General features: G+C 37.2%; 1 protein-coding gene across 2 annotated transcripts in view; it reads left to right on the top strand.

Moving 5' to 3' along the window:
• gpc6a (glypican 6a) overlaps positions 1–20,385 on the top strand; it is a 130,223-nt gene that overhangs the window by 61,604 nt on the left and 48,234 nt on the right. For both annotated transcript variants that reach the window (XM_051379036.1, XM_051379035.1), the window contains exons 3-4: positions 4,507–4,898; positions 19,200–19,365. In XM_051379036.1, the coding sequence (XP_051234996.1) occupies positions 4,507–4,898; positions 19,200–19,365 (558 nt within the window). The remainder of the gene's footprint in view (positions 1–4,506; positions 4,899–19,199; positions 19,366–20,385) is intronic.

The following is a 20,385-nucleotide window of genomic DNA, read 5'->3' as shown; positions in this document are numbered from 1 at the left end:
AACTCTACAGTTACACAAGAGAAGAGTAGTGGGTTATTTCAGTATAGTTTACTTACTCTTGGGTTTATATTATATAACTTTAAACTGGTATCTTGTTCAAACTGATTTGTACTTACAGTTATTGTAATCTTTCATAAGTAACTTTTTTAAAAGTAGACTCGTTTGTAAAAGCAGTTTTTGTAAATTGTATTCCTTTTAAATAGAAAACTAAAAGGCATTCATGTGACCTCCAGAGGAGGTGCTGTTCCTCACACCCAACTGGGTCAACCAACATTGCCATTGTCAGAGCTCAGCACTCTCGCTAGTGGGGCTAAGAACGACATTCTCAAATAGTGTAACCTTGTACATTGTTGTGAAGATCTATCATGATGCTATGTGGATGCAAAATCCTGGGACTGGTTTTCTGGTTTTTAGTCCACAGAGGCCTGAATTACAGGAGACAAGTGAAGTTAGTTGTTTAACATATTTTTAATTGGACAACGAATAACCACAGTCCAACAAAATTACCAGACCCAGTTTTAGTCAGTCACATATAATCATAGAAACCCTGAATGTCATTGTGTGGTGTAAATTGTCACTGGCTTATACACTGTCTTATCAAAGTCATTTATGTAGTCCAGTTATTTTATCAGGTTAAGTTATCTAATTATTACCTATTAGCAGTCTTTCACAATAACTTCACAATAATGTGCAGAATAGTTTGTGATCTGTTCATAATAACTCGTGTCATTGCCTGAGACTCAATTATCCTGTATAAAAGATTGTTTCATGAGTTCAGAATTGTCACCCCAGCTCAATTTATTTTATCTCCGTCTATTTTTCTTCATCATTTTTTTTCATGAAAATAATTGTAATGGACTTTGCATGAACTATACAGACATGAAACACTGTCCCAATCTTTTTTTCAACATTCCACAGTCATATGGACGGTGTATTCATATATTGGTAACAATACTTTTTCTTTATTTCCAGTACTACACAGAGGACTGTAATTGCACTCCTGTCATTGATGTCATTTCAAAATGTGAAAGCTTATCACATATTAAGTATGGTTATCTAACATAAGAACATAAAAGAAAACACATCACTCTCAACTCTTTCCAAGTATTTAGGAATACAGTTTAGTCTTTTACACATAACTATAGTAAATAATTTGAATAATATTGCGTTGCTAATTTTTTGTGATAGCTCTCACAATGGGTGATACATATTTAAATGGTAACACAGACATATGCACAATATTGCATGCACAATACACATGGGCTTACATGTCCTTGATTTGGGTCTAATTGGAAAAATGGAATGAAAAAAGCCCTGCAGGCTCTTAATATTTAAACAAATGTAGGTGTAATGGCAGGTCACTTTGTTGCAAAGAAACTAGAGTGAGTGACTAGGGACTGGTCTCCTGCCTGTTTTAGGTGTGGACATGGTGTGCCATTTCAATAGAAAGAAAAAAACAATTAGCTAAACAAGTTGCAAATAAAGTTGAGGAATACAAAACTGGATTCCAGAGCATTTTAACATGAGCTATATCTTGGAAGTAGTAGGCAAGCAAACCACTGATAACATTAGCATGTAGAGCCAGAGGATATGCAGATATAATATATTGCAGTAAGCTTCTCAGGCGCACTGGCGGTTTAGCACACTTTGCAGAACAGTGGATTATCATGCAGGGTTCAGGATTTTAGTCTCAGTGATGCCAAATTGTTCAGAGTTTGACTCTTCAACCCAGCTGCACAAAGTGTTTGTATTATTCTAGTTCATTTAAACATTGCCTTTTCTTAAACCCTTTTGCCTAAATATGGTTTGATAACAATGAGTTATGCATTTAGAAGAAGAGTGTAATGTAAGGCATGGTAGTCTGAATGATCTTTATATTTTGTTATTTTGTTGTTGTTGATAACCACCGGGGTTTTTATTAAGTTTATGATTTAGTCTGAAGTTATGAATAATTCTATAATTGCATATTTCTGTTAACCAGTATAATAAAGAAAGCTGAATGTTAAAATTAAATGAAAAATTATTTAAGTACTTTATTTGAATTTAATCATGTAAATGAATTAATGGGCCGTTTGCACTGTATCTTAAATGTACTCCAAAAGCCTACACAATTTATTTCAAATCCAACTGAATCAAAATGAAATATAATATTATATACATATAAAAGTAAATAATCGTCTTCTGATCTTCTGCTGTTTGTACTTTGTGTAACATGTTCCGTGTTTTGAACATGTCTGAGATCTTTCCTTGTTAACCCACAGCACAGCCTTTCTTCACTACAAAAAAATAAATGTACTGCATGAACATTGATTGTACAGTGATTCATCATGTCTTATACTTTAGTCATATCACAGGAGGGAAATGTATTCTTAGAAGTAGATATGACCGCCATGTAGGGGTGTGACTGCTATCATCAACCATGCAAAGAAATGTCAGCCAGAATAAACAACCAGGAGAAGAGGTCCCATATGGTTTATTAGTAAGCATGAGACGTGAAATGTCTACAGCGTGTTTGTTTGCAAAGAAGGGAGGAGAAATATTTGACATTTGTGCATGGAGAGATGTGTTATGATCTGCCTAGCATTTACGCCTGTGCACTCTGCACTACTGGAACATGGGATCCCATTAGCAAGGCTTCAGTGAGACTCCCAAGCTAATGCTGCTTTTTTTCTTATATTTTTTTTTATCTCTGATAGCTCAGTTAATGCTCAAGAGATCAGGTGCTCACATGGAAGAAAGCCACTTGGGCAGATGACAAAGAAACAATAACATAATTACTGTGAATGTTACATTTGAATTAATTTGATGTACTTGTACATTTTGATGTCTGTGTTTGATGTCATTTACAATAGAAAATGATGTATCTGCGATCGATTAACTAGTGGACAATTTTCCCTCACTCTTACCTTACTGTACCGTCTAATGACAGATACAGTGTATTTACCAGCACAGACCAGGTAAAGCACGCGTGAACAGCAGTGAATACACCAGTTGATGCCAATGTCATTCTTTACCATGTTGTTTTTTATTGTTTTGGTAGGCTACGTCATTAACAATGAGCCTCCTCCACACGCAGCTCACCTGCTATTTTAAAAAACGAAATCAAAACGCGAGTTGTGCGTTTGGGCGACTTTATCAAACATACTGGTGAAGTAAGTCAACAGAGACACGTACAGGGAGAGAGAAATAGAGAGAGGCCGGGAGCCAGTGTGTGTGTGTGTGTGTGTGTGTGTGTGTGTGTGTGTCTGAGAGAGAGAGAGACACAGTTATCTAAGTGTGGCTTAGTGTCCAGTGTAGCCGCCCCCGCTTCACTTAAACTGTCATCCTGTGGGAAACACTGACTAATGTGTCCTAATGGGACAGACCCAACATGAACAGAAATGAACATCCAGTAGGAGTTGGTAGAAATGTTAGCAAGCTAGGTTAACTAGCTTCCACTGACTGAGTGGACTACAAATGAAGGATCTTCTCAAAAGCTGAAAGCTGTAAATGGACATGCATCTTAAAACGCTAACAGTACATTACACTATTTGGGTTTATTGAAAAAAGAAGGAACAACTTTCGTGAGCTATAAAGTCTGATGTCGCAGTCTGTAAGCGCACCATCAGCATGTGTCTCCTAATGCCAGCTCTCAAATGTCAGTCAGCTGTTGCCCTGGGAAAAGCCCACCCACAGGCTTGAAGCTTAGACTCATATATGATATAAAAGTGTTTTTATCCTCTTTAAAAAAAAAAAATCTGACTGCAGAATCATTAGATCATGTGTGTGTATTTATATGATTTATTTTTTAATCATTGAAAGTGAGAAAATAAAAATTTCTGTTCAGTTTTAAAGTTAAAAGACATTTGTTATAAAGTCTTATTTTTGAATGTCGCTGTCATAGTGTAAGGTGTGTGTACTGAATCAATGGCAAATACAAAAATAGAAATAATGTGCTTGTCTCACGGGGAAATTTTGTGTCTTACGTTTAACATACTCTTCAGAAAATTCAATGCGAATGAAGCTTCTTTCAATATACTGTTACACAATATTCAATTATAGGCTCATAGGCTAGCTGCCGTGGTGGACAAATAAATTGTTTCAGTGAGAAACTAATGCATCTGGGAATAATGGTGGGTGCTCAGGATGATAATGTATACTAGTGTCTGTGTCTAAATCTTATGAATATTTTGTTACAGTATGCAATCAGAACCTATACATTAATCATTCATAGTCCTTGTGGCCCATTATTTCTGCTTTTAAATTATTAATGCTTTGGACTGACTTTCTTCACATAATCAAGTACCTGCTGGCTGCTATACATTGCTCTAAAATAGCCATAAAATGAGACATTAAAGTACAACAACAGTACCCTGACTACATTATACCTTTGTCTCATGCTTTTGAAGCCTTTTGTCTGGCTTACAATGTAGGAAAAGGCAACTGATACTGTATATATGTGCATAATGACCCATTTGACTGTTTTATCCCCCTCTCTTCTTTCCCCTAAACTATCAATCTATCTAGAGTTTTTCTTGGAGCTGCTGGACAATTCTGAGAAGTCTCTCAACAGCATGTTCACACGGACGTACGGGAAGCTGTATATGCAGAACTCAGAGGTGTTCCAGGACCTGTTTACTGAGCTAAAGCGCTACTACACAGGGGGCAATGTCAACCTGGAGGAGATGCTGAATGACTTCTGGTCCAGGCTACTGGAGCGCATGTTCCAGTTACTCAACTCCCAGTACCACTTCACAGATGACTACCTAGAGTGCGTCAGTAAATATACAGATCAGCTAAAGCCTTTTGGAGATGTGCCCAGGAAGCTGAAGGCCCAGGTCACCAGGGCCTTTATCGCTGCACGGACGTTTGTCCAGGGGCTAATGGTGGGTCGGGAGGTTGCCAACAGGGTCGCTAAGGTGAGTTTAATTTTCTTCTCATAGCTGTTTTGACTGTTGTTGTGTTGCTCGGCTGTAGAGTGATCATGTGCTGTTGAGCAGTGTAGTATTTTGCTTTAAGACAAAGTAATAAGCATTGTAAGTATCCTGTAAGATTTGAACTGCTTGCAATGCCTCTTCTTAAACAGTGGGGGTGTTTTCATGAGGCCATAAATTATTCTAGTCCATTCTATGTGATTATTCTAATTAATGTTAATACAAATGAGAAACAGTGTTTAAAAATAGTTAATCATTCATATTGATGCTATTTTTTTTTTTGCTGTACCCACTGTACCAAATTACAACCAATGGTCTGTACACATTTTTGATTTACCTGAACTATTCATACTTTTATGCGTTCCTATGTCTTTGAAATATCCTCTGTGGACTTTACATCATAGTGCTTTTAGAATGAGTTTGCATCTGAATTATTTATTTAATGCTCAGAAATCAAGAACAAGCATTTTGATTCCATATGAAGATCTTTTTTTGGATACATTTGATCTCCGGGTGTGAGGCCGGTGTGAGACATGTTTTTACTGGTAGAGTGCACAATACGCAGTACACAATACACCGTATGCTCAACATTTCAGTGGAATCACCCGCAGAGAGAAAAGCTTTGCAGAAGAGGAAAGATTAAAACACATCTCCCAGGAGATTTCTAATGTGGTTTTGTTGCAGTGTTTCTCGCTATTACTATTTCGACAACGTGTAACAGAAAATGTTTGACATTTTCCATGGTGACAGTTAATTTGATATTAATACTGTTGTTTTTTGGTTTAGTTTGAGGAATTGGTTGATTGATTCTGAATAATAAATATGTTTTTAGAGCATTTTAAAATACTGGAGATTAGAAATGTGTTTTTAAAGGCTTATTGGATATATTTTCTAATTCCATGTTAAACACAGCAAGTTATGCAACAGTTTTTTATGGATGTATAAACTGTAAAAAATTATATAACCAAAGCTGTTTGCTGTTGGTGGTACATTGCATTACTTTAGATGCAAAAACTGTATGATAAAACTACTTATTTACATTAAAATTTTATAATTTAAAAATATATATAGAGTACTTTACAGAGTGGGTTTCATGGAAAACAGTGGACATAAAGATGTAAGTACAAATCTAAGATTTCAAAGTTTAAAGTTGTCTTTCACCAGCTATATCCATCAAAAACATTTATTCATACTTTTTAAACAATTGTGAAACACATAAACATGTTGTAGTCCTACACAGATTTGTCTTTAAAATTAGAAACTATATTACGGCATTTTGCAACACTTATTCACCTACTAATTTCATTCAATTACTGATAATTCGCAATGACAGTGCCAGCCTAGCAAGTTGCTGACCCCTCCGAAATCAATTTACTTCACCAGCAATTTGACACAAATTATATAAAACTGTCGTTTTTCACAGGTTCAAACATCAGTTTTAAAAACGTCTCCAGAGTTCAGCAGTGATATTATTCATTTTTATCTTCTTTTTAGCTTGAAGCATGCTGTCCCTTTCATTTGAACAGGGGAGACAAATTGTCGGAAGAGGAAAGGAAAAAAAACAGGAGAAAGAGTGAGAGGGCAAAAAATAAATTAGATTTGAGAAAGTTTCGGAAAGAACTTTAATCATTCTTATGTTGGAGGCTGCGTTAAGCACTGGCTTTACACAGACAGATCATACAACTATGTAGATTGTGAACATAACTGCAACATTAATATTATATTATACCACAGCTTAGGTATAAGACAACATATAAAAAATGCTTTTTCAACAAAACAAAGAAATCAATAAGCAACTAGGACTAACAAGTAGCATTATTTTAATTATAGATTAAAAATAGAATCTCAATTGATCAAGTAATAGTCTATGAAATGTCAACGAGTAGAAAAAAATGCCCATCCCAATTTCTCTGACTCCAAGGTAATGTCTTTTAATGGCTTGTTTTCTCTGAACAACAGTCCAAAACCCAGATTCTCACAATTTAACTATCTAAGCTTGATATATTATCACCTACCTCCTGTACCCACTGTAGTCACATAATTACAGGGGGTTGTGGGAATTTACATCATGATAGCGTATATTAAAATGCTATGTCTTTCCTAATGTAACCTGCTGCCATACATCATCTCTGAAGAGTCAGTCATCCTAAATGGTTTATTATTGTCTTTCAGCTTGCCACTGAGCTACTGTAGCTCTCCACCAGTCCTCAGTGGCATAGCCATTTCAGATGAAGAGTTAAAACCAGCACCTCTGTACATCTGTCCTAGGCCTAAAAGGCACCCTCACTCTGGATCAAATCCCATATTCCTTGCTTCCTCATCAATTATGAAGTGGAGCCAGGAAACAGTGTGGCGTTGCTGAAGGCTGTCAGGCTGGTGAACAACCATAGAACTCGAGGTGAAAAGTTGCTTGACATGACAAATCACCTTGACCTAAGAATCACCCGCTGTACTTGCTGCTGTCAGCGACAAAAAGCCACTTGCATCTCTTTACAACACACTTTAAGAGTGCATACCACTCTTTTACTTATTATGTGTAAGAACTATAAAGTACGCAAGGCACTTTCTGTTCAATTTCACATCCATAAGTGACAAGGATGTATACTTTATGGTATAATGATACATTCCAGACCTTCCTGTAAAGTGTCATTCCATAAAACATATGTGATGAAGGTTGAATACTGTGTACTTCCTGTAGAATTAGCCGTGGTGGAAGGCCCTTAAGTAAAATGACTAATATAGCTGTGTAAAAAAACTTAAGTATCTAAAAATGTATCTATGTATCAGAAGTAAAAGTACTCATTCTGCAGAATGTGTTTGTTTAATGTAGAGCTGCGATAATGGATTATTTGATCAACGGAAAATAATGCAGTTGTTTTTTTAATATAAATTATGAATTGTTAAGCAGTTTTTGAACAAAAACCCAATGGATTTGTTGTTTCCAGTTTGTCACATGTGAGATTTGCTGCTTTTCTCTATTTTAAAATAATTTAAAAGTAAATATCTTTTTACTGCTGGTCCGACAAAACACGTCAATTGAAGACAATCACCTTGGATTCTGGGAAACAGTAATGAGCATTTTTCACAACTCTGACATTTTACTGACCAAACGATTAATAATTTAATCAAGAAAATAGTCAGTAGATTAACTGATAATGAAATCAATTGTTAGTTGCGGCCCTAGTTCAATGTGTTAAATGTGTCAGTTCATAATATTGCACCATTACTCCTGATGCATTAATGTACAAGCAGCATTTGATTGTGATAGCTGTTGTAGTTGGCTTTGGATCTTTATTACACGGCCTTCCTTGTCCATGCTTGCTTAAAATCTGTTGTTCCTTTAGACCTTCTTGTCCTTCCACTGCTGCTAATTTGTCTATTTTTAGGTGGTTTATATGCTAGCAACGCATCATATTTTGTAAACTCACCATTTGCATTAGTGGGTTATGTACTTCTTTTGCACTAGTGGGAATTAGGGTCTAGTGGAAGTATATAATCGTTGTCAGTATGGTATGATTCATGTTCGAGCACTTGGGTGGAGGACACAGGCAGATTTTACCATGAGTGTGTAGTTTGGCAATTTGACAAATTAATGATATTTGATCTCATTAGTCATACATAAGGCACATTTGGAGTCTACATCAATCAAAATATTCGCAGTTCCTCCTCTTTTTCTTTCACCGTGACTGAATGCGTTGAAAATCTACTTATACTACACTAATATATACTACTATTTTCAAATTTTGGGTGTTAGGAAAGTTAAAATGAAAAAATGCCTACGGGCATGAAGCATTATAATATTATCTAGTCTGCCACAGGTTTTAGGCCAATTTGTGTGTAAGTATTGCATATTGTACAAGGCGCCTGGTGAATGGCTCTGGCTAGCCACTTTTAAGGCTCTAACTCAAGTAACCAAATAAGTCATGAAATTCATAAAACCCGAAAAAACACGCTTTTTATATTAAATGGCTACTTTCAACTATCTGTCTCTTTAATTTTCCATGGTACTTTAACACAGGATGATGCACCGATGATGATGAGTCATACATAATAACCGAACAGACAGCTCTGTATGCAGTGAAGTCAGAACAGGGGAGCTATCACTCCATAAAATGGGATTGCACTGAACTTGCACTGAACAGTTTCCTGGACCTCGATCCTGGATTAAGAGCAGAATCTCTCTGGATTACAGTTTATGATGACCATTAAGAGTTTTATCCTGGAGGTACTTAAAACACAGTCCAACCACATTAAGACCTGCTCAGAGAAGATTGCAGGGATTTGGACCTTTTGAAAGGTTTAAAGTTCAGGCGTTTAGAGCACTTATCGCTCACTCTGCATGAGCATGGGAAGCTGGTCTAGTCCATGGTGCATATTTAGTCACGATGATGGAAGGAAAGAAGGTATTTTGTACTGAGGGATTTGTTTTTCCTGATGGCTTATACTGTCATGTTGATCTCATTATACACTCGTTTCCGACCACGAACTGTCAGATAATTTAATGTTAAGCTCCATGGCAGTTTCTAATCTTTACACAACATTTACCTTAGATTAATGCTCTGTCAAGATTACAGACTCTTTGCTGACATGTGAGAAATATCAGGATCAGTTCCATGTGGTTTTGGTAGTTTCTCGTGGGTGTCTTTTTTATTTTCTACATTATTTACTCACTGCCATATATCAGTTCAGCACACTCACTTTCAAGGCAAAACAGTAAAGTGCACGCAACACTCACAATAGTACCAGCTCAGACAACAGTGTCATTCTGAGTCAATACTTTGAATTTACAAAAATCAAAGAGATACAGAGATCAAAATGATGGAAACACAAATACAGTAGATTGGGTGCAGATTTCTGTATTTTAAAATAACCAAAATTGAATGAAACCTTAATATTCACTTTAGAATAATGTAACAAGCTTTTTATGTATATTAATATTTATTGTACTAATTTCCTGCCACAGAGCAAGAAACAGCAAATATGATTATTGTGTGAATCACCAGCTGTGTCTCAATCTTATAACTTTCTATACTCTGCACCATATATTGATTTTCATAAAGTAGTAGTTGCTGCAAATCAAACTGCAACCTTCAATGCCAATTAAACGTCACTGAGAGAAAGCTAAATGTTTATTTTGTGGTACTTTTTTGTTTCCTTTTCTGTAGACCCATCACCATCTACAATTGATTTTAATTGCATATTACTGCAGCTGTGAGCAGCAATAAAACAGCAGTTAAAAGCAGTCAAAATTAAGTATTGAGGTTTTTAGTATGCAAAAACACAAAAGGCTCTATATAGTGCTAGTGTTTGGTTTGTCCACTCTGGGCTACTATAAAAACAGGGTGGTTCAACATGGTGGCCTCCCTGGAAGACAACCTGCTCCCTCTGTAGATAAATAATAAAAATAACAGTTAATTGTAAGGTAACAAAAACACAGTGATTCTTATTTTCAGGTGATTATACTCTAATGAATGAGAGTAGGTTCACTAAGTGTTTTAGATGTATTTTTCTACATTTTTAACAGAATAAAATGTACAATGCAATGCACAAATGCAATGTTTGCAATGAAATGTTTTCAATAATGTTAAAACCACTAACATTATATTTAAACTCAAATCAACAGTTTTATTCAAGGTAACATTTCCTACTTTCCTGTAGTTGCTATAACCTACGGGGAAATGCGGGATATGTTGGATATGTCAGAGTGAGGAAGGAAGTTGGCCAAGACAAGTGCAAACATGTTTAATAATACCTTGTCAATTAACAAGAGTTCTGCCTGAATCACATCAGGCCCAGAAAATTAATCAGCAGCTATTTTAGTAATCAATTAATAGTTTATATCTGACATTTTATAGATGAAACTGTTAATCAAACAATTGGCAGATTAATCAATAATGAAAACAATTGTTAGTTCCAGCCCTAAAGTTGTAGTTGAGCAAACTGAAATAAAGACAGTTACAAAACATGCAATAGGTTTGTAGTGGTAAAAAGTCACTAAGTAAATTTACTTGTACTTGAGGTACTTGTACTTTACCTGAGTATTTCCATTTTTATTTTAACTATTTTGACCAGCTACTTTCAGATTCAGATTAATTCAATATAATCAACAAATAAATTGTGATGTTTTATTAGAGGTTAAGACTGAGGTTAAGACTGATCCAGTTCAGTATCTGTATTTGTGATGAATCTGTTGTACAACCAGATTGTAGACTAGAACAATTTGAGCAGCAGATTCTGCTCAGGGCAGATTAAGTGACCTCCTCCATAAGAGAGTATGGTTCATCCCTGTTTCTCAGCTGAGGCCCACTTCTACAGATGCACTGAACAAACTTGTCTCTCACTCTCTCACTCTCTCTCTCTCTGCCTCCTTCTTTCTCGCTGGCTCTCAGCTCACACAGCTTGCTGGGGATAAGGCCTCAGCCACAGTGCTGTGACGGCAGATGGCAACTGGCTCAAAAAGGTTGGCACGTCATTGGGAAATGTGCTCCACCAAAGATGTCCTTTTTAATTAAAAGATTTTGATCTGTGGTGAACTGCAGAATATTGGAAAAAATGAGGGACAGCATGTGGTCTCAAATACAAGGACATGATATGAAAGGATAATAAAGAAATATACAGTATACTCTCTACTACGGTATATGCTGTTCCATTTTATACTAAAAAAACCCTAAAAGATACAGACTCAGTCAGCCTGATACTGAGTGGGAGGACATTTAGAACAAAATGCAGAAGGATAGACAAATAACAGTCCATCAAATCCATCAAATTTTAACATGTTCAAGAAGTTTCCCTCTTAAACAGCAACTAGTGAAAATATGTCACATCAGTTGACTGTATCAACTCAGATCACATCTTATGACTACTTTTTTGCACCTTGACTTAAAGTGTATGGCACCGCATCTTTATTTAACAAGCACTTAGAGAAGGTTGTCAGCACCGATGTTATGACATTTGTCCAAAGGTTTCTTGGCAGCCACAGGAGCCCTGTTTGCCCCTGACATTCAGGCTGGGCTGCAGACCTTCAGAGTCAGATGGACACAGGGTGAGTGCTGTGCTTTAATCCAGGAGGCACCATGGCAGATGGATAACAATATAGTATATGCTGGTCTTGTAACCACTAGAGATAGTGAATGGCTCCTGGTACACTGTGCCTAGTCATCGAGCAGCGTGGGCCTGGCTTTTAACATGTTTGCACTTGTCTTGGTAAATTAAAGAAACAGTCCCAACTGCTGCTCCAGACATGCCACATAACATGGTACATGTCAGGGTAGATCAACTGGCGATCCCATGCCTCACCAAAGACAGACACTTGAGCTGACTCGTGTGGGTCGCAGGGGGCCGCCAAGTACCACTGTGTCGTTTCATAGAGGCACAGCTGCTCACACGTAGATTATTCTGTCAGTCTCAGACATTCATTGATTTGACAGCAACTGATTTTAGTGCGGCCTCTCTGGAATTGTCTTTGGCTCCATCTTACATTTAACATGCCGAGTGGAGGGAGGCCCTAAAGTTCACAGACAAGCACAGAAAGGAGACGTGATTAGTAGAAGTACAAAGTGCTACAGACCGTGTTTTATTATCAACGACAACTTTAGTGCATACACTGTCATTTTGTGCACAGTCTGTGACTGTATGTACTAAAAGATTAATACTCATCTCAAGTTTACCCAGCTGCTTATCTTAACTCCTCTTTCAGTCTCTAAAGGTATTTGTAAATTGACACGTTTGTGGTTTACAAGAGCATATATATATCTGTGAATCTTCATCTATTTGTGTGGCTTTTTGTGAAGCTGTTCAAGCAAACTGTGCATCGCCAAGAAATACCCAATGCAGTTAAGCTGGACGGTAACATTGTGCAGGTGCAGGAATATCTAAAGAATAGTTTATTGTATTCAATCAATAACTGCAAACCAGAACATACTTTACACTTTTTAGGTACACATGGGATAGTAAAATACTAAATTATATACATGTACATTTGGAATTCAGGATCAACAGATCTGCACACTTAAACAACAAAATAGGGCATTTGTCAGCACCCTCCTCAAGGACCCATATGAGCATTTTCTGCTCTGGCACCCTTGTGATTAAGATGTGGCTATGTTTAGGCAACTAAAACTATTCGGTTAAGGTGAGATCTAAGGTGAGATCACCTTCATGGTTAAGGGAAAGCAATACGTTTCTGGAGAGAATTTTTGCAAAGCATTGCAATAGAGCTCGTTCATCACAAAACCTGTTCCCATGTTCCCAAACCCTGTGTTGTTGCCTCTTTGACCAGCTCGTTTCTAAAGGACTCATTGTGTCCAAATATTATTAATATGTCTTATTATTTAATGTTTACTTTACTTTACTTTTTTATTCCTCAGAAATGTATATGATGTAAGCTAAATTTTTGTTTGGGAATGTTTAATGTCTATTTTGATTTTGTCCAGAGCCCTTTGAACCTTCTTCATTAAGAATCTTTGACATATAGTTGCAGAGTAGAGGTGCTCCTAGACATTTGATGTCTATGCCGCCAGTAATAGACTGCACTTTGTGTTCAAGCTGGAGAGAATCACATTCCTGAGAACCAATAAGAGGTATCTGCTCTAACTGCTGCACTAAGTTTAAACTCTAACAACACATTCATTTTTATGAGCTGTGGAAGTAAAACCTTTCTCTAACTACTAAATGCAGCTGTCAGTTAAATATAATGGACAACAAACAAAATATTACTCTCTAACTACTAACCAGTATTAAGTCTCTCATGAGGAAACGTAAAGGTTTACCTTTTAAGCTAAATAAAAAGCCACAGGGTGCTCTGTTGTACATCTTAATGCATGTGATGAGCAGCAGTTGTGCTTTATGAGCTTTTCTTGAAAACATAAACCACTTCATAACGCAAATATACATTTTACTCCATTACAGATGCATGTGATGAAAGTGAAGCATCAAACTGAACTATGCATTGGCATTATTTCTGTCTAGCATCTTGTTACTGCTCTGGTGTGTTCTTCTTTTTTATTTTTTCATCTGATGGTATGATTAAAAAAGTATTAGCTCACTTGTCAGTGCAGCAGAAGGCTAGTGTATAAAGGTTTACTGTTACCTTCTGTGAGCATATTCCAGCTGATTCTTCTTTAACCTAAGGTATACATTTCAAAATTTTATTGCAACTCTTAATGTAATCCTTTGGTTCGGAGGAAATAAGACCTTAAGTGAAGTTTTTACACAGACGTTTGTTATCGACCAGGCACATGTTTCTCTTGGTAGCAGATGGTAGTCTGATTTGCACAGTGACAGATCACTCATATTGCCATTGACACTAATGGCTGTGGAATTGAGTGGGGACACTGGGGCAGCAATGCAGTCTTACATCCATGTCCAATCAGTGCAAAGCAACGCATCCTGTCACAATAATTATGACAGAACTATTGAGACAATTTTTTTGGCGACAGTCTCACTGTCCCACTAGTGTTCCCCTTGATTGGCCTTGGTAGCTTGCAAAGTCATTGTCATTTCTCACAACTTCATTACTTTGTGGCACAAAGCAATTTCCATTGTCTGTGCTCTTCCCACTCTGTTACCCCTTAAGGGAGTTCACGCCATATGTGCATGACAACACCCTGTCGGATAGACAAGGTGATGTCTTCTAAGAGTATCTTTTAGAGTCATCTCATTATAATATTGAGCTTTGTCTTTTTATTGCAATGATTTAGTTATCTTAGATATGTCTAATTGCTGATACTGAATTCACATCGCTCCCAACTGTGGCCTTTATGGGCAGAAAGTAGAAATGGCTTGCTTTATTATGGCTCAGGCTCATTGCATTTATATTCTTACATTTTTAATCCTCAGTAAAGTTAATGCTCACATCAGGAGTCTAGCTGAACAGTAGACCACATCTTCAAACTGCTCTTCTGTAGCAGAAGGTAATGAGTAGCCTGCTGTCTATGCCTCAGCCCTCTCTGGTTTGTAAGTGGAGTATTTTTCTGCCAAACACTAAATATAACTTTGTATATTCACTCACCTAAGTAGAAGTCCATATATTTGCACTGAGAAAATACTAAATTACAAGTATTTATAATCAAATGTACTTTGTATCTAAAGTGAAAGTATTAAGCACTTCAAGTACAATTTTGAGGTACTTGTCATTTACTTGGGTATTTCTTTTGATCTTACTTTATACTTCTACTCAACTACAATGCAGTGGGGATTATTAAATGTTTTACTCCATTACATTGGACAACTGTAGTTACTTTACCTATTAAGATTTACATGTAAAAAATGTAGTGCCTTAGGACTTACTTTTTTCTTCATTATGAGTACTTTTAGTTTTGATACTTAAAGTACATTTTGCTAATAATTCTTAAGTACATAAGTGATAGTCAATGCAATATTGCTACTTATACTTAAGTATATAATCAAAATATTTCCTCCACCACTGCTAAAACTCACTCACAAACACATGCTCTCCATGCAGTGTTATCATAGCACTTAAACATCAGATGAGTAGATTAGTGTTTTAATCTCACTCTGGATCTGAGGCATCTCGCTCCCCAGTCCTACCCTCAGCCTGCTGTGAAATACTCCATCCACTCAACTGTAAATAAGTGCTAACAAGATTATCAGATTACCCTTCATCCAGGGCACCCAGCGACTGCTGGGCACAGTTACTGCTATGATGTAAAAATCCCTGTGAGATAATTGCGTTAGGATGCACCATTTTAATGCAAATTTTCCAAATGCTCACTAAGCTCAAGGGCAGCTTAAAACACTTTTCCTATGTGTAGTATGAAGTATATTTCTTTGTTGCCACTAACAAACCACACTGGATGTAAAGAATGTAGTTGAAATGGGTCTATAGGTAAGAGAATTCTCCATCAGTGTTTTCTCCATGTCTCTGAAATAGGCTGTCTAGAAACTGGGCCAAGTTTAATTGAACTGACAGAAACAGATTAATCCCAGAACTTTTTTTAATTATTTAATATTGTCATGAATAAGAACTGTAGGTTATTGTACAAGTTGGAAGAAAAAGTATGATGGCATTAACTTGTACAAAATGACATTTGCAATGGTTTGCTGCTATTGAGTACATGATACAGTATTCTATATTTTTATTAGGCTCCTCCGTAATGCTGCTATCATTTATTCCATAGCAGTGGAGCAGTGAATTTATTATGTGAATATATTCCAAAGTCATCCTGTCAACCAGTTTTTTTGTTTTACGATTATGCTTTAAACTGGATTTTATGTCCTTCCCCAGGTACACTGACTGGGTGGGGCTGAGTCAACAGAGAAAACAAAAGGCACAAGCTCTCCCACTCTCCTCCGTCTGTCACTATAGCAAATATATTTATATGCAAATTACCCTGTGAAATAAAATGATTCAAATACCTTGATAGGAAAATGTTATATTTAATCTGTGGGGTTTGAGTTATTGACGAGGGCGAGAGATTGCTGGAGATGCATGGTGATGCAGGTGGAAGTGGAAGTGCAATCTAAAAACTGTCTCGTCCCTGTCTCAGTTACACTAGACTGGTGAATTGCATGTAGCAGTCAGATTTCAGTCATGGATTAATATGTGTGATACTGATTTTGTCATTACAGTATTTAGTGCATACAGTATTACACATAAGGGTTCAGGCACAGAATGGCCAGACTGAGATCTAAAGGTTATAGCTGCATGCAGGCTGCTGCTGTATATAGGCTAAGTACTGCACAAGCACAGTAAGTCAGTAAATTAATGAATATAGGGCCAAACTCATTCTGTGTTGGATGCTTTTATAATTTGCTAGCAAAATATGGCATATTTTTTAAGAAAAGGCATCATTATAGAAAGCATAAAATGTGCATTTGCAAGTAAAAATTATTTGAAAAGTAAGATGCAGTTCTCTCCAAAGCAAACACTGTGATTGGCATGTACTTCTGCTTCTGTTCCTCTGTCCAAATATGGCGGTAGCACCTGCCCGTTCCTTCTGTTTGTCTGCTAGTGTCTTGTCCGGTTTTCTCTCCGTCTGTTTCATCTGTATCTGTCTCTCCATTTTCTTGGTGTTTGTTTCTCTGCGTCTTTGGCAGCGCCGTTGGCTTCCTCCTCAGCCGGCTCTGTCTCTGTTTGCTCATCTTTTTCCTCCAGTACTGCCTCTGAATCAGAAAATGTATAAATTAAACACTAGTTAACATTGTACATACATCTAATGACAGTAATGTGTCCATAGATAATAATTTTAAATAAACCCCTATTTAGCGTTTATAAATTGTATACAGACAGTTAATAAATGGTTTATAACACACTATAATGTTGTTTTAATTAATTAATCAATAAGCACTGGCCCTTATAGGTGCATACAACTATGTTGTAGTGTGTTGTAGTGTATTATAAACATGTATTTATTGTTCATATATGGCTTATAAATCCTTAACAAGAAGTGTATAAAGGATATGGGACTTATTTTTATTGCCACAAGCTGGTTGGGTTTTAAACGGAATTAACATAGCTATTTTGTTAGCCATCAGATCAGCTCTCTTGCATTTATACCCTCCTAACCATTTGCCACAAGGAACAGAAATACTGTAGGTGCACACACACACACACAAACAATTAATTTCTTATTTTTCAAATTTGTCTTATTTAATAAACTAATATCTTAAAACCAGCAAAAATTTAATTTGTAGCATTAGTAGCAGAATTGTAACTGTTTCAAACATGATGCTACACATACATGGTTTCCATGCATGTCAACTGTGAAATGTGTTCAATCAAATGAACCCTGTTTGTGAAAAAAACCATATGTTAACCACACTCCCAGACTGATATAAACAATTTACAAGAACACATACCAGCAGTTGACATGCAGTGGTGGAAATGACAGCTAGCAACCTAGTTTAATGGCCTCCGTACAAGACATCGCGTGATGTCGATGGCAGATTACAAATGTCAAAGATGGTTCATTTGATCCTTGTAGCTGGCTGCCAAGCAGAAGTGGAAGCAAATACAATAATAGCCACATCTCTGTCTCCCCCCTTTCTGTCTCTCTTCCTCTCTTGTCTTTTTTTCTCATCACACACACATATGTGCACACAGGTGGTCTGGTCATTGTACCAGTGAAATCAAAGACAAACTACAGTGTACAGAACAGACTGGGTAGAAGACTGAAGCTGGGTGTCATAGCCCAACATCAGATGTTGTCGGGAACAAAAGTGCACTGATGTTTTTTTTCCTTTTTCAGGTCCATTTGACTGTTTTTGCATATTTATTTTATCTTCTTTCTTCCAACAGTTTTAATGAAACAAAAGACAAATTAACAATAATAATTATGAGAATTAGTGGTAAGACTAGGTCAAAATGATTAACACAAAAGTGAATAAAAGGGTAGAGGGTGTCTGAGGTTGTACAGATTGTAAAGCACGGCAAATTTGGGATTTTTAGCTTTATAAATAAAACTGACTTGACTTGACCTGACTTTTAGAAATGGCACATGAATCACTGTTTTGCTCTGATGAATGAACATGAATATTACTCTAGAATTAGACTTTTTTCTAATCTCCCCTTCAAGTACTTTTTCTGTGATGGATATATTGGTCCCTCTGCCACAGCTAACCCCTTTATGTGTAGAAGATGGTCTCCAGTTGTATGCCCCTGCTACTGACCGATCTGCCAACCTTCCCTGCACACACGCACACACACACGGACATGCACACCAGCAGTCTCCAGAGTGTGTGCTGGACAAAATCTAAAGTCAAGCATGAATACGGAGGCTGACAGGCCAATTATCAGATGTACTCTTCGTTCTGCATCCCCACCTCTGAAGGGAAGCAGATGTGAGAATCCTGTCGCTTTCACTCAAGCTGGTACAATGACATGGCCCAACAACAAAAGGCACAGCCTTCACAAGGAATCGAGATGGACAGAGTTGTAAACCTCTTCTTGTCATACAGTTTTATCGGGAGGGTTTTCACATTTCAAGCTTCAGAAGATGTGATGTAGTGTGGGGATGTTTGTCAAAACTTGAAATGTGTCTGACTTCCCACCCCCCTGAAGTTCCAATTGGGAATTGCATTCCTTACTGTTGATGCTTCTTCTGCACTGATTGTGGTACGCAGTGGTTTCTGTGGAAAATGTCATGACGTTTTCTAAAAATATGAAAATGTCACTTGTGGTGTACAACATTACTGTTTTATCTCAACTACTCTCTCTCAATTTTAGTGTCATGCTGCATGTCATAAAACATTTACTGAGGTTTAATGAGCTTAAAAAGTCTTGAAAAAAATAATAAACTAACTGAAGAACATTTCTTTGCTTCACAGGTGAATGTAGTTCCAGCATGTGTCAGAGCCTTGACCAAGATGCTGTACTGTCCATATTGCCGTGGCATGCCCGGGCTGAAACCCTGTCACAACTATTGTCACAACGTTATGAGGGGCTGTCTGGCGAACCAGGCAGACCTTGACGCTGAGTGGAACCTCTTCATCGGTAGGAAATAAAAGATTCTGGTTTAAATCAAGTGCCCTTGCACCTGTTTCTCATTTTCTCTTTGTAATCTTTGTGGGTTTGTGTGTCTGTCTATCTGTCTGTCTGTCTGTCTGTCTGTCTGTCTGTCTGTCTGTGTTCACACTTGAGCTTGTACTTCTAAGTCTGCATGTTACTTTTTTCAAGGCAGTGTCTTTGAATAGTCCCTGTGGGAATTCAGTAGGATGTGCTGTGTTAGATTTAGCTTTAAAGGATTTACAGAGACAAAACTGAAATCTTATTTGTGCAACCAATTCCTTCTCTTTTCTGTCTGAAATGTTATTTGCTATTGCTGGAACCCTGGCATACTGCTTAAAGCTATCCCTGCTGTTTGGGATTGATAAAGGAGAGCAGATCCTAGGCAAACACATTTTCTATAGTGTTTCCAGCTGAGCTTGGTGAGTAATATAGCACTTCAGTTAGGCTGTAAGTAGCTGGCTGCTGTAAGCCCTCCTGTTAAATGGATACCAAGAAGGCACATAGAGTGTTCCCTCTGGATCTTTGTAGGCCAATGCTTTATTTGTTATGTACCCCAATCCCATCCTCCCACCCACACTTACAGATTTTTTTTTAAATGGGGCGCCGTTTTTTTTTTTTTTTTTTTTTTTTAAGAGACATCCCTGAAGACTGTGTGTCAAGTGAACTGCACTTCTAAGCTTTTGGCTGTTTTGTGACAGGCCTGTCGTTCGAGAAACCCATCAGATGACGTACCGCTTCTTCTCTCCGATGGCATGTCTGAAGTCTCAGATCAACACAGGCCCCTATGCACTGAATGAGATGTCTCACAGCTTTATGACATGTGTTAAAAAGTTAGTGTCTTGTTCAGTTGTGAAGAGGCAAATCTATTGCCGCAAAGGGGCGCTGGGCTTGACAGTAATGGGAAAAGCTGTTGTTGCAACAGAGTGATGAATCTGGTTAGACAAAAACACCCTTGAGGTGTAGAAAAGTGGATTTTTAATTTTGAACCAGTTTTTGTGCAGACAT

The sequence above is a fragment of the Dicentrarchus labrax genome, unplaced genomic scaffold (genome assembly GCF_905237075.1).
Source record: "Dicentrarchus labrax unplaced genomic scaffold, dlabrax2021, whole genome shotgun sequence".
Classification (NCBI taxonomy): Eukaryota; Metazoa; Chordata; class Actinopteri; family Moronidae; genus Dicentrarchus; species Dicentrarchus labrax.
Note: the sequence above shows the minus strand (reverse complement) of the source record. Positions and strands in the feature narration are given on the sequence as shown.